Source organism: Carassius auratus, linkage group LG30F (genome assembly GCF_003368295.1).
Source record: "Carassius auratus strain Wakin linkage group LG30F, ASM336829v1, whole genome shotgun sequence".
Taxonomy (NCBI): domain Eukaryota; kingdom Metazoa; phylum Chordata; class Actinopteri; order Cypriniformes; family Cyprinidae; genus Carassius; species Carassius auratus.
This window is the reverse complement of record NC_039294.1, coordinates 1,462,155-1,477,637: the sequence shown is the minus strand read 5'-3', so window position 1 is coordinate 1,477,637 and position 15,483 is coordinate 1,462,155. Positions and strand designations below refer to the sequence as shown.

Below are 15,483 nucleotides of genomic sequence, written 5' to 3'. Positions count from 1 at the left end.
ACTCCGCCGCAGTGATTTCACCATCCTGATCATGTGATTCATGGCGTTAAAAAAACCAACCAACCCTGAGAAACAAACCTAGATTTCAATTGTTCGGTTTTTTACAGATGCTCTTCTCGCGGATTTGGAGTCCACAGCCTCCCACATTTCCAAACAAGCTGTTTTTCTGCCAGAAGAGACGCCATATTCCTACCCCACAGGAAGTGACTCGTATCAGGACGTGTCCTCCCCTCCTCGAGTAGCCTCTCCTCCTGCTCAAACACTGAATGGATCTTGGGTAGAAAAGCCAGAATCGAAGCACTCATCAACCCAGGTAAAAGGCACCATTACTTCCTGTAGGGTTTCTTTATTCCCCAGAGCTGTCTTCTGTTCTTTATACGAGTCTGCTCGGTTATCCTTTAACCTTATGACAAATACAAGAAAGGCGGCCTGTTCCACTTTCCGTTGTGCCCTCAAGCAAAACACTTTATCTCCAGTTGCTCCAGGGACTTTAAGTAGGTTCAGCATATTCAAGGTTTCTCAAATGGGGCCATATTATACATATTTATAGCATCTAAATTCACTTACAATGTAAAAAACTGTAAATAAAAACAGTCATAATTTAGTTTTTCACAACCATCTTCCACTCTCTGAGTGATGGAGGGAATGAATCTGATGTTTTTGCGGCTGCACATTTACGATGGTCCGATTAGGTGCCCTGAGGAAGGCTATGTGAAGCCGTAATGTGCTGGCCAACCGTTTTATAGTTAAATAGCCCAGATTATTATATGCTTTTCAACTTTTAGATATGTGACAGCTTTGGAGTAGTATATTGTTCAATTTGATTTGAATTATGTCTGTTATAATTAACACATTAGGGTGGGTTAAGTTGCTCAATATTGAAAATGCTTTGATATGTGAATATTTATATATATGTAGGTGGTCATATTTTATTGTGTTCGTAGTTTAATTTCTTTAAATATTCTGTGAAATCAGGTGTTTTTGATAGCTGTCACACTGAATACATTTGGATGTTTAAATCTATGTTTTTGGCTCTGTTGGATCATATATAGAGTCCACATCAAAATACAGGAATTATTTAAAGGCATAGTTCAGCCCAAAATCATGTTCTGTCATTACATATCAGTCCCACCAGGATTTCACTTTTGGTGACTTTTTGCAATCAACATGAGTTTTGTGGAAAATTTGCTGTTATTTCTATTATTATGATACCATATTTACCATATTACATGTGACTCTAGATGCACAATAGTAATGCATGATGGGGAAAAAAAATATTTTGAGGTTCATACAAAAAAAAAAAGGAAAAAAACTCAAACATTCAAATTTTTGATGCTGTTGTTTTTGTCATAGCACACAAGGGGTGGAATTTTCATCTGACCCTTGTTACACAAGGTTACAAAAAATAGACCATTTAATATTTAAGAGACCACAGATGTACAGAACGTTTTTTACCCATTTTGGCCATTAGGCCTGCTCTTGTCAAAGTGCTTAGTAAAACTAAAGCAACTTAATTTTTTCTTTCCTCAAGTCTTTCAGCTCCGCTCCCAAAACCGCCAGTCCTCGTGTCTCACAGTCTGAAGACGAGCACGTCTATAGTTTCCCTAACAAGCAGAAGACTACTGACTCCCCCACCGCCATCATGAGCTCATCACTGGGCAGTAACCTGTCAGAGCTGGACCGTCTGCTGCTGGAGCTCAACGCCGTACAGCACAGCACACCTGCCTTCCCTACTGAAGGTGAGCGCTTCAAACCTCAGGGTTGATGGCTTGTTAAAGCTCTACCAATATCACGTGCACATTTTTGATAGTATATCAAATCCAATAGATGTTTTTCCATTTGGTGTTTCACAGAGACCTACCCACCCAAACCAGCCAGCAACGCCCAGCGCTATGTCCCAGAAAACGGCGTCTCATCAGTAGTGAAAGCACCTCCTCCTATGATCGAGAAACCAAAACGCGGTGCACCCGGACGGGGGATAGAAGTTGTCAGACCCAGTATGGAGAGCATGCTTCATGAGTTGGAGAGCTCCGTGCCGGCCCCTGCGTAAGCTTGCACACTACTGAAAATATTTATTTATTTTTGATAATTAAGATTTTTTTTCTTCATGTTTTTAAAAAGAAGTCTAGTTTTTCTCACCAGTGCTGCATCTATTTGATTCAAAAATCAATAAAAATAGTAATATTGTTACCATTTAAAAAGTTTTTTTTTTCTTTCTAAAATATAATTTATTCCTGTGCTGCAAAGGTGAATTTCCAGCATCATTACTCCAGTCTTCAGTGTCACATGATCCTTCAGAAATCATTCTAATATGCTGATTTGCTGCTCAATTATTATTGGTGCTTAATTATTAATATTATCAGTTAATAACAATTTTTCTATACTGACAATAATAAGAAATGTTTCACCACTTTCAGTAAGTAGAAATATTCTTTAAAATTTTAATATTTTAATATTTCTGTCATAACTTTAGAAAATGTAATGATGTTTGAATAAAAAAGATAAAATTAAATTTATTAAGTTTAAATTTGACTTTGAAACACAGATTGTCCTTCACTCTAGTAAACACTGATATTTAAATGAGCTGAAATTTGTGAACAAGTGAAAACTTTAAAAGGTTTCCCTATTTGTGATCTAGACCTTTTTTTAGATCTCATTTTTAATTTTGTGACATTAATAGACCCGCCCCTGCAGTGCCAGTGGTTCCTGAGATGAGAGAATTTCAGGAAGAGACCCCCACCCAGCAGCATGCCAGAATCTCCGCCTCCTCAGCGACACGAGAACTCGACGAACTCATGGCCTCACTGTCTGACTTTAAAGTTCAGAGCAATGTAAGTCTCGGACACAGAGAGAATATATATATATATATACATATGCCACTCTGATGCAATCTTTTGTGTGTTTGAAATCGACAATAAGCGTTTAATTATCAAAATTATTTTGTAGTGCTTATGTTATTCATACTGGCAAATAATCTGCCTTAAAGCTTTACAAGGGCAGTTTTATTGAGATGTCATTGGGTTTTGTTTTGTGATTTATCATGCATGTCTGTGAGTGCTGATATTGATAATCAGACAGGAAACAGTAGATTATTATAATTCAAGGCCTTAAATATGTATAAGGGTTTATATGCCTGTATGAGGGCATGCACTCATGGGTCCATTAGGAAGGTCTTGTTAGCATATCCATCTTGGATGTGAGCCACACTGCGGTTGAAAAGAGAGAATCTGGAATGCTGTGGTTGTGGTGTCATGTTATATCCAGGCATATGGATGATTAGATTTGCCTTCAGGTTTGTAAACCAACTTATATTTTGTTACATTGACTAAATAAGCCAAACATGTTGAGATATAATGCATTACATTAGGCCACTGGTTTTTATGCATTGTTTTTCGTATTTTAAAGTAAGATAATAAATCAGACTGAATGTTGTCACATGGCCTCCTCATTTTGCATGTCATTCCTTCATGTTTCTACTCAAATGCTTTTCTCACTTTCTTTTTATTGTTGTTGTCTTGCTGTTGGTTGTCTAGTCTGGCACTCTGTCAGTTAAGGAGGACTCATTATCCACTAAAGGGTCAGAACTTTCCAATCTTGTGGTGACTGAAAATCTCACAGTGTCTTCAATACCAGAAGCACAGGTATCTGACTCTAGCGTTCCTCCTCAGCCTTCCCCAAATTGCGCACCACTTTTACTGGAACTCCACATTGCTGAGGAATCGACAACTGTTGCTCCAGTGTCCAAATCCAAGGTGCATTGCACTTCCTTTAAGCCCTATACAGAGAAATTCCTGGTAATTTCCAGCACAAAGAGTCCAGCCCCTGAGTCTTGTTTATCACCTGAACCATCTGCAAAAACCTCAAGTCCTCCGGCTTTAAATTTACTCTCAAGTCCCATTTCGGTCGCCAAAAATAGTCCACCTGTAGTACCAAAGGCCTCCTCACCAGTTATAACTTCAAGGATATCTAAAAGCCCCAGTCCTCCACAGGTTATCAAGAGCTCAAATCGAATTGTCGATGTAAAAAGTTCTAGTCTTGTAACAACTGCTAAAACCTCTACTCCAGTTATGGTAAGAAAGATCCCAAGCCCCGTTACAGCTTTTAGAGCAACCAAAAGTCCCGTCCCTGGAGATCTTGCCAAAAGCACAAGTCCCAAGTCAGGGATTACTAGCAAGAGTCCAGTGCCAACTACCATTACATTGCCCGCTCCTCCAGTTTCAACCCTAACATTAACCCCGAAGCCTTCCAAAGAGAAACCTGAGAGCTTTGAACCGGGCATATTGGGAATAAGTGTTCCTTGCCCCAAGCCTCTTCTTGAGGAAGCTCTGGACAAGCTATTGACATCCAGTTTTTCTCAACAAGAGTCGGTAAAAATGGGTGAAGGAACTCCTGCCTCATTAGAGGTGAATGATGATGTTCTGGCACGTCCTCATCAATCGACACCACCAGGTGGCTTTGAAGATGTCACTTGGATGGACGACCCCTTAAACCCCACATCGTTCCCTGGGGAGTCAGATGTTTCACTGGACCTTCCACTTCTCCAGCCATCAGCGGTTGAAAGGCTCTCCGCTTCTGGACAAGTATGAGGCACACCAACTCTGTCAGAGTGTCTCCAATTTGCACCCCTAAATTTAGCGAGCATGAGCGAGAAGCATGCTGAACCACGTACGGCTGTTTATGCTTTCTCAAATACATGGGCCTGATCCTTGGGCCAAGGGGCCTGTTGATACTCAATCTGGACCTTTCCATCCTGCTTGGATTGAAGCACCCCCCATTAGCAAGTTAAATGTGCCTCTCAAAAACCTGATACGCATGTCCCTCCTAAAATTGGAGGGATAGCCATTTCATTTGGTTTCTGTTACATTGCTTTGCATCACATGTTTTTGGAAAGGTAGAGAATTGAGGAATCCAAAGTATGTTTGGTGCATGCAGTGGATAAGATTCTGTGGAAAGAGTCTTTGCCATGTTCAAATGCATGCCGTGTCGCGCTTCCTCAATGAGGTGTATGCCGCTTAATGGACAAGGCTAGGCTTGCTTGTTTCTTTGCAATTCTGTAGTGGAGTTTCATTGTGCAATTGCATTCCATCTTCGCTTCTTTGCCATTTCCTCAGGGCTCTTGATGCAGGAGATGTTCTGCAAACTGGTTATTTACTGATTCAGTAGTCTGATGGTTTTGCATGATGCAAATTGTTTGCAATTGCTAAAGGTGATGTGTGAAGTCTAAGGATATGACAGTTACTTCATTTTCTCGATGCATTAAAATCACGCAGATTCATATGCATTGATCTTGAAATATAACTTTTAAATCTTATATTGCTTGTGCTTGCCAGTTACAAATTTAAATTCATTGCAATTTGTTTCAATAATGTACAATATCTGGGCAAAATTTGTTGTATCTGAACTGATCTAAACATTCTGAACTGCTTTGAGTTGTCCAAGTAACTGAAATGATTACCGTATTTTTCGGACTATAAGTCGCACCAGAGTATAAGTCGCATCAGTCCAAAAATACGTCATGATGAGGAAAAAACATATAAGTCGCACTGGACTATAAGTCGCATTTATTTAGAACCAAGAGAAAACATTACCGTCTACAGCCGCGAGAGGGCGCTCTATGCTGCTTAGTGTAGGCTACAGGAGCACTGAGCAGCATAGAGCGCCCTCTCGCGGCTGTAGACGGTAATGTTTTCTCTTGATTCATTTTTAGTTAAATTCTCTTGGTTCATGTCAAATTAATTTTGATAAGTCACACCTGACTATAAGTCGCAGGACCAGCCGAACTATGAAAAAACAGTGCGACTTATAGTCCGGAAAATACTGTATATGTCTAAAGCAGTGATATATCTGGGATTATGATCTATTGCGTAGTTGCATACTGTATACAGTATTTTTGCTTAGCTTGTCAGTGATCTACGCCTCTGTGTATTAAATGACGCTCTATCTGAAAACACGTGATTGAGATTTACTACTAATCACAGAACCTGCTTTACTAGCGAGATGCGCATGACATTTGCATGCGATTTATCATGCAACCCTAGTTTTGAATCAAATTAAAATATTTAAATGCATTGAACTGAATGATTTTATTTGCAGTGTCAACTGAACTATAACGTTAAAATGTACCATTTGCTTTGTCAGTTTTGCATTGCATTGTTTTTGGCACGTTGTGTTTGCTTCACAGTCTTCACAGAAGCTATGCAAAGCATTGTCCCAAACCAAATCAGTGTGAGGTTGCCTTCTAGAGCTGTTTGAAAGCATCGCATGTTCTAAACATTGAAAGTGGTCACTTCATTAATGCTGCCTCTCCGCAGCTTAAATCGGTCATCAGACGCACAAAGGAAACATCCAACATCCACCCAATGTTTCGTGATGGCCACATGCGCAAAAAAATGGGCCCGCTAATTCTCAACAAGAGCAACTCGCAGGATCTACTCATTGAAGAGCTGCAAGGGAAACTGGGAATTGGTCGCACAGTGCGGCCACGAAAACAGCCAGATGATTGGCTTACAGAAGGGGTCATTGTCTGTTCCAACCCACAGCGCTTAAGAGAGGAAGGTGGCGTATCACCAACGGTTGATAAGGTAGTGCAAGTCACAAGATTAATGGTGGAACTCGCAAAAGCTAGCTAAACAGCATTTCTTATATAGGTTTTTATAAACATTTTCAAATAGAGAGCAACAATGCCCACCAGAGGTTCCTGGTGGGTATTTTTCCATTCATTTTTTCCATAGGGATTTTTAAAAAGTCTTTTTTAAGCACTATAAGCTGGACCAACCAGCAATGAGGAAAAAAGCCAAAGGTACAATATATATATATATATATATATATATATATATATATATATATATATATATATATATATATATATATATATATATATATATATATATATATAATTTATACGTTTAAAGCAGAATATACATATATACGGATATTTAAGTTTGAGCGCTTATCAAGTCAGGCTTGCAGTGCTTAATTAATAATTCTTCTGTTTAACACAATTGCTTAAAAATAATTTGAAATAATGCCGATTGATGGCATTAGCAAAAGCATATACGTTTGATTTTTACAACCTTACAGCTCACACAAGATCTATCTTTAAAAGTTACGATATTAAAGTTATCGTACAAAAAAAATTTCCTGTGTAGAAAATGAATGGGATTTTTATTTCCAGAACCCATTTTTTTGCCTTTTATTCTGCATTTTGTGCTCCTTTCACTTCCTGCTACATGTTTCATGTTTCTTTGTCCATCAGTTCATCATTCCTCCAGATTCGCCCAGTCCTCCGAAAAAAGTCCTTACCCCTCATGTCCCAAAAAAGCGAGATCCTGTGATACAGATGCGTGCTCCTCTCCCTCCACCCCGTAGGGAACCCTCTCCTCCTCTTCCTCCTCTTCCTCCTCCTCCTCCTCCTCCTCCTCCACCTCCTCCTCCTCCAGTTCCAGCTCCACCTTCACCTAAAGACCCCAACCCTCCTCCATCCCTTCCTCCCAAACCTGTGACCCAGCCCCGTCCACCAAAGGTTTTAGCGTCTGTTGGCTGCCAAACGGAATATGAACCTGTTTTTTTACCGGTACAGGCATGGACTTGCTATCTGCATTTATCTGCATCTGATCAGAGCTTGCCTCTATGTCTTCAGGGTTCCCACAGTCATTGAATATGTGCAAATTTGAGGGAATTTTTAAGGTTCACAATTCAGTTTGAATTATTCTTTAGTGAATCATACAGAATTTATAGTAAATGTAGATAAAGTGAATGTGGAAAATAAAATGACTGGAATGGTAATTTTGAAAATACATTGGTCAGATAGTGTGGGAACCCTCTGCATTGTTTCTATCCATTCTTTCATGGTTTCTAGCATGTTGCCTATAAAGCGCATGCTGCCTCCAAACAGCGTTTGCACTAGGATTGTCTCAGCATTTGTTAAATAGTTTGCTGGTGCCGACATGTCCCATGAAGACAATCTGTCCTTGTGTTTTCCCTTTGCTTTTCCTGTAAATTCCTGTGAACAAATTGTGTTGCAAATGAAGTGCTAGTGACCAGAGAAAAGGCTATTGATCTGTTGGCTGTCACTTACAATTGTCTTTTAAAACTAAGTTTGTAACCGTCTATGATTAAGTTATTTTTGTTTTGGCAGGTTTTTGGCTCTAAAGCAATGCAAAGTTTTTAAGTCTGCCGGAATAGTTTAAGTGTAAGAATATCCTGCAGCAAGGCTGTATGGAAGTGCTTCGAGAGTAGCTTGTTTAAGTGTGAGTTCATATGCAGAAATGACAGAGGATGTGTGGGTTGCTATTTTTGCTTTCTAAAGAATGCTTCTGTGTCACGGTTCTTTGAATTGGGAGAACAGAGATGAGGTTACAAGGCCTTTTAGACCTATAACCTCACTCAGTTTGTCATCTGATTACGTCTTTAACACCTTCTAGATCCTGATGTATTTAGGGATGGTCTGCAGAGAGTGTGAGACTGGTTTTCTTTGATTAAAAAAAACTTATTCAAACGCCTTACTCTTTATGTGAAATGAACTGATATTTAACATTTGCCAAAGTTGCAATCTAACCAGACTGGCTCTTGATTGCTGTTTCTTCTAAAGGCTGTGAAATAAGACAAATGCTGCAGTAAGCATTTCCATTACATGCATTGCTAATTGATTCCACATAAGAGATTCAGTGTTTCAGCGAAGCTGAGAACTACGTGTGCTTCTTTAAGTGCATGTGGCGTTTTTTTACTAACCACTAACATCCTGTAATGTATTAACTAATACATTTTGCAATTAAATTTGTGCAGTTAAGTAGCTCTTGAAATACATGCTGAATTTTTATTAAAGTTGGAAAAGATCTTTTCATGTGCTGATAGTCATATAGAGAAAATATTTATTTTAGATTTCGGGGTATAATGGTGCAAAGTTGATCATCAGTTTTGGGGCATGAATAAATCATTGAACCTCTACAGCGTTCATTAGGGGACGTTTATATTCACTTTTCAGTGCAGTGTTCTCTGTGGAATGTATCATTTTAATCCCTGCAAATGTTTCGGCATGAATTATCAGCATTGTGGCATAGATCAAGATTGACCTGGTTAAAAAGTGTACCAAAAGACGCTCTGGAAGAATGCATCTGCTGAGTGGCTAATTGGTAGTCATTAGTAATGTGCACCAAGGAGAAAGCAAAAGTGCTTATTGTGTGTTGGGATTTGCATCCGCATTTTCTTTGCTTAATGAAACAGTCTTTAAAATGTGAAAATTCTTTCCTTTTTCTTGTAGATTATGGCTCAGGGCAAGAGTTCCCCCACCAGCGTTCCAAAGCAGGGGAATAAACTGGATAACATGTTGGGCAGCCTGCAGTCAGACCTCAACCGGCTGGGTGTCCAGACTGTCGCCAAAGGTGTTTGTGGAGCCTGCAAGAAACCCATCGCTGGCCAGGTGAGAAATCCCTTGAAGAGCTCATTAACTGCCCAAATCATTATCCAAGCCTATATTGCTTTTGGATTTTCAGGATATTGTGCTCTAGCGTGGATGCTCTGTTTTAAAACGAACCAATAAGGCCACCAAAGTGTCTATTTTACATGTCAGTGTAGCCAAGGTTTTTCTTTTTTTTTTTTTTTTTTATATAGATGTAAATGTATTTTATTGTCATAAAAAAAAATACTACTATTTTCTTTATAATATGTATTTGAAAGTCTCCTATGCTCATCAAGGCTGCAAGTATTTGCTCTTAATTGTGAAATACTATTGCAATTTGAAATCACTATTTCTATTTCAGTGTTTTAAAGTGTAGTTTATTCCTGTGATGTAAAGCTGAATTTTCAGCATCATTCCTCCAGTCTTCAGTGTCACATGATCTTCAGAAATCATTCTAATTTGCTGATTTACTGCTCAAGAACGGGGTGGTGTTGGCGCAGTGGATAAGACACATGCCTTTGGTGTGAGAGACCCAGGTTCGAATCCACTGTGAGACACCAATATGTGTGTGTGAGCAAGACACTTAACCCCTAGTTGCTCCAGAGGCGTGCGACCGCTGACACGTATAGCAATTGTAAGTTGCTTTGGATAAAAGCGTCAGCTAAATGAATAAATGTAAAGAAACATTTCTTATTATTATCAATGTTGAAAAGCTGGTGCATATGTGTAAAACGTGATATACTGCTATTTTAAAAGTTATGTGTAAGGACAGTTTAAAAAAATAATATTTCTTATTTAGCAAGGAAGCATTAATCAAGAGTTACATTTATAAAGTTACAGAAGATTTCTATTTCAAATAAATGCTGTGATTTTGAACTTTGTACTCAAAGAATGCTGAATAAATAAATATATCACCGTTTCCACACAGGAGAAATTACATTTTAAAATGTTAAAATAGAAAACCATTTTTAGTAATATTTCACAATGTTACATATCACTGACTTTACTGTATTTTGATCAAATAAATGCAACCTTGGTGAGCTTTAGATACTACTTTCAGAAACATTACAAAATCTTCATTTCAGTCAGTAGTGTGAATATGCATTTACAGATGTTGTAATCTTAAAGTTTTAGCTTGTAGTTTTAGTGTTAGTAATCTTAAAGTTATAGTGTTCCTGTGGCTCAGTTGTAGAGCATTGTGTAATCTGTGCAAAAGGTCATGGGTTCAATTCCCAGGAAACACACATACTGGTAAAAAAAAAAAGCCTGAATGCACTATAAGTCGCTTTGGATAAAAGCATCTACTAAATGCATAAATGTAAATGTTGTAGGCTTAAACAAGTTTCTAAGCCACTGATATTCAGTTAGGTCTTCTTCAAGTGAAATCATACACTTTCATCCTCTTTTCTTTGATTCATTCAGGTGGTGACAGCAATGGGGCGGACGTGGCATCCGGAGCATTTTGTGTGCACTCACTGTCAGGAGGAAATCGGCTCCAAAAACTTCTTTGAGAGAGACGGTCAGCCGTACTGTGAAAAGGACTACCACAGCCTCTTCTCTCCACGCTGTTACTACTGCAACGGACCCATTCTGGACGTAAGGATTCTGCTGCCTATCAGCGCCTGAAACAGTCACGGACATGTGTTAGTGTCTTATGTGTCACCACCCAGTCCAGATGCTGCTTACCTTAGCTGTCTGGCTTCAGATTTCCTCTTAACATAAACAGTCACTTAAAGACACTCTGAATAGGTTCTTTGCAGTAGAACTCAACACATAGAGAGTCTGCTGATAATGTAAATGCATAACAGAATAATCTGAAATCTCTTTCAAGGCTCATTTTAAATCAATACATCTTTATTATATATTACTAAACATCCTTAAAGTAAGATACATTTACAAAATTGTCTACCACAGCATAACCCAAAAGCTGCATAGTATGTTGTGTTTGTTGGCTGCATGCAAAAACATACAGAGCAACCAGTGTAGTCTGATTCACTAACACATGATTCTTATGAGATTCATGAACACGAGTTATATGATTGAACCAGTTACGAGTTAACATCTGATGGGAGACAAAAATACACATTAACACAGTATTTTACATAAAGTACACAAACAAAAAAACAAGGCAATAAACAACAAGTCCTAAGTTTTTATATTTGCTGGCCGCATGCAAATCAGTGCAGTGTGTTCAGTAACAAATTATTCTTATGAGAAGATTCTTTTAATGAGTCAGTTCTAAAGATTCATAATCATGAATTACTGATTTAACATTTGACTGTTGATTTTATGATGACAGATATACATTAACACAAAATAATACACACATTTTTAGAATTGTGTAGTTTATATTGCTAAACCCATTGTAGGAAATAAATTATTTACACTTTTGTTTATGTAGGTTGGCACATGAAATGAACAATATTGCCAGGAATAAGTAATAATAGTCTTATTCTTCTTTTTCTTGCATGTTTTGAATGAAATTGTGCTTTCTGTTCTTGTTTCACCATCATTTATTGTAATGAATCACTTTTGCTTGCTGCTGCAGAGAGTGGTGACCGCATTAGACAGGACTTGGCATCCGGAGCATTTCTTCTGTGCCCAGTGCGGGTCATTCTTTGGGCCTGAGGGTAAGTAGCTTCCTCCTCTCAACCTCTTTTCTTCTCTTTAGCTGATGTTTCTTTTTTTACCAGTTTATTTACTCTTTCTGTAATCGTTCTGCAGGATTCCATGAGAAGGAGGGAAAGGCGTACTGTAGGAAGGACTACTTCGACATGTTTGCCCCCAAATGTGGCGGCTGTGCTCGTGCCATTCTGGAGAACTATATTTCGGCCCTTAATGCTCTTTGGCACCCTGAGTGTTTTGTCTGCAGGGTCAGTATTTGTGTGTGTGTGTGTGTGTGTGTGTCTGTACTGATGTATCAGCCAATTAATAGGCCAAAATTTAAGCTTGGACCCGTTTTTATATTTTTAATTTGTATGCATTCATTTTTTTAAATGTGTTTTTAAAAATGTATTGAGCAGGTTACATTTTATTATATTCATTATATTTCATGACATTTTATTGCATATATTACAATTATTACGTTACTGCATTTAATTTAGCATGTTTCTGAAACAAAATATTGGCTTATTAATATATTATCCTAAATATTTTTTTATAATAAATATCAGAGTGTATATATACAGTACAGAACAGTCATGGTGTATATATTTATAAATCTGAAGGCTAATATTCTACTTAAATATTTTGTATTTTATAATTATTTACTTATGCAATTGTATAGTTAGGATTTATACATTTAATTATATTTTTGTTATTATTGTCAGAATTTACATTTAATTTAATTTATTACTATTACATTTTATTCAGTTTAATTCATGCATCATAAATTGGCCTATTAATATATTATTATATATTCTAATTCATAATTATATATTTAGGATTTATACTTATATTGAAATTGTTGTTGTCAGGAATATATTTTAGATTATTGGTTTATTATTTAACTTTGTTTAATTCAGCAGGGTCACTGGCAATAAAAAAAATTGTCTGTCAATGTAATATACTAAACCAGTCATAAAATCTGGAATATCATAGTGTATATAGTTGAGTTGTAAATATGATGATTATTATAATGTGTGTGTGTGTGTGTGTATATATATATATATATATATATATATATATATATATATATATATATATATATATATATATATATATATATATATATATATATTAAATAACTGTAATTGGATACATTCTGAAATATTTTTTTAGATAATGTAAATGTAAATATTCAGATTTTGGAAAATGTGTGGTGTTTATGTTGCTATCTTGGTGTTTTGGATTCATGCACATTTCAATATGAGATGTTTCCAAATCGCTGCATGTACCCTCTTCACTGTTTTATTGTAGCATTATTTGAATCATTCATGCATAACTGACTGATTCTGTCCTCCACAGGAGTGTTTCACTACGTTTGTGAACGGCAGCTTCTTCGAGCATGAAGGGCAGCCGTACTGTGAGGCTCATTACCACGAGCACCGCGGCTCCCTCTGCTCCGGCTGTCAGAAGCCCATTACCGGCCGCTGCATCACCGCCATGGGCAAGAAGTTTCACCCCGAGCATTTCGTCTGCGCCTTCTGCCTTAAACAGCTGAACAAGGGCACGTTCAAAGAGCAGAACGACAAACCCTACTGCCAAAACTGCTTCGTCAAGCTCTTCAGCTAGAGTCTGATAGTGTTGAGAGGAGTGTGTTTGAACATGCACACCAATATCCAAAGTCCCAAGGGTCGAGTTTTACAGTTTGTCACAGTGTCATCATGTGGCGATAGTGAGCATTACACCAGCTTGTTCCTGTGCCAAAGCACTGTAGATCTTCAGGGAAGCCATTACGATTTTTAACAGCCTTTTTAAAACGCTTCCCCCTGGATCTAGAGACTAAATTATGGTCCTTAAATTGCGTGGAGCTATTTTAGATATTATCGACTGCGTCGGACAAATCAAGATCTATTTTTGTACTTGTTACACACACACACACACACACACACACACACACACAGAGCTTAACTTGAACATGTATGCACACTTCTGTTTGCACATTTCAGACATCTCTTAGCTGCTTTCTGGTATAACAACACTCTGTTATTTTAATTCGATTCTTTTCTCCATCGGCCACATCAGGTTTTTCTTAAAGGTGCAATAACAGCTTGGCTTCATCAAAATCTCAATGCCAGATTCTGTATATTTTTCTAATTTTTGGTACCCTGATTTTATTGTGCATGTTATTTCTCTGTCTGATCACTTTATAAACTTTTTTTTTTTTTTTTTGGTGGCTATTGTTTGTATTTTTATATGCATGTGTTGTTTCTGTTATTCTGGATGGCTGGAGTGGTTTGAGCTTCCATCCTTATGCCTTTATGAGAGTTTAACTGTGGAAACGACTCACTTCTGCTGTTATAATACATGTTTTATTCTTAGAAAACGCCTTCTTTAAGAGAACAGTTTGGGCCCAGATGCCTTTTTCGTTCAGTATATGGCGTTCCACAATGTGCCTATTGCCACTGGGCATGTTTTGCAATTTACTTACAATGATTTTTGTCTTAATTTCTTGTATGCAATGAGTTTGGGATACACATTCCCCCCTTATTTCAATTCATCTGATGTCCTACTGTATGCAGGTAAATATATTAAAGTCTTACAGTTTGTCAGTGATTGCAACAACTTTACGCTTTACTTTTTTTTCATAATTTAAAGATTTTCTTTTCCAAGGTGATGTCATATTTTATTCTACAATGATTGATTGATGACATGCACATTGTATTTAAAACTTGGGGTCAAAATGGACTGCACAAGACATTGAATAAATACCAGGATCTGAACGACGTTCATCGTTGTTGATTTATTTGCTTTGAAATCTCATTAACAGCTGACAAAATTTTATATTTTCTATCTGTTTTATGTTCATTGCGTATAAAATTGTATTCCCAGGAAATGCATGATGATGAAGTGTACACTTTGAATACAATCTAAGTCACCCTGGATAAAAGCATCTGCTGAATGCATATATATGTAAATGTTTACATTTTCCAGAGTCCACTAAAATACACCGAATTACATTTTATAGTATGATAAAGAGCAAATTTCAAACTGAAGAGCATCTGGCTGTTACACACACACACATATATATATATATATATATATATATTTTTTTTTTTTTTTTTTTTTTTTTGATTTGGTAATATAACCAAATTCTATAAAATACTTTAATGTAACATGAAGTCAGTAAACTGCGGTTACTTTTTGAATTCTCTTCCAATAGATGCAATAGCGGGGTCAATTTCCTAACTAAACCTTATGAAACAACTGAATATAAAATAACTTGTATTACATAAGAGTTGGACACTACATTATTCATTATTATGCTTAGAACTACTAATATGTCGAATAATAGTGAACTAGTAATATGTAAAATAAACACTTAAAATTTATTTAAATTGTCAATAAGTGTTTAAACCGTGTCTTTGGTTAGCAACGCGCTCGTTGCTGACAAGAATGGCGCGAGTTTCTCAGGTGAGTACCTT

General features: G+C 37.2%; 1 protein-coding gene across 6 annotated transcripts in view; it reads left to right on the top strand.

Moving 5' to 3' along the window:
• The window catches only part of pxna (paxillin a), a 33,178-nt gene extending 18,393 nt beyond the window's left edge, over positions 1 to 14,785 (top strand). For 5 of the 6 annotated variants that reach the window (XM_026240534.1, XM_026240537.1, XM_026240531.1 and 2 more), the window contains 9 exons: positions 108 to 313; positions 1,532 to 1,739; positions 1,854 to 2,046; positions 2,681 to 2,831; positions 9,260 to 9,418; positions 10,820 to 10,993; positions 11,946 to 12,027; positions 12,122 to 12,270; positions 13,364 to 14,785. In XM_026240534.1, the coding sequence (XP_026096319.1) occupies positions 108 to 313; positions 1,532 to 1,739; positions 1,854 to 2,046; positions 2,681 to 2,831; positions 9,260 to 9,418; positions 10,820 to 10,993; positions 11,946 to 12,027; positions 12,122 to 12,270; positions 13,364 to 13,630 (1,589 nt within the window). In that variant the 3' untranslated portion in view covers positions 13,631 to 14,785. Of the gene's footprint in view, positions 1 to 107; positions 314 to 1,531; positions 1,740 to 1,853; positions 2,047 to 2,680; positions 2,832 to 2,970; positions 4,581 to 6,311; positions 6,582 to 7,255; positions 7,574 to 9,259; positions 9,419 to 10,819; positions 10,994 to 11,945; positions 12,028 to 12,121; positions 12,271 to 13,363 lie in introns of those variants that run through there. The other variant, XM_026240533.1, reaches the window with a different exon arrangement.
• The last annotated feature ends 698 nt before the right edge of the window (positions 14,786 to 15,483 follow it).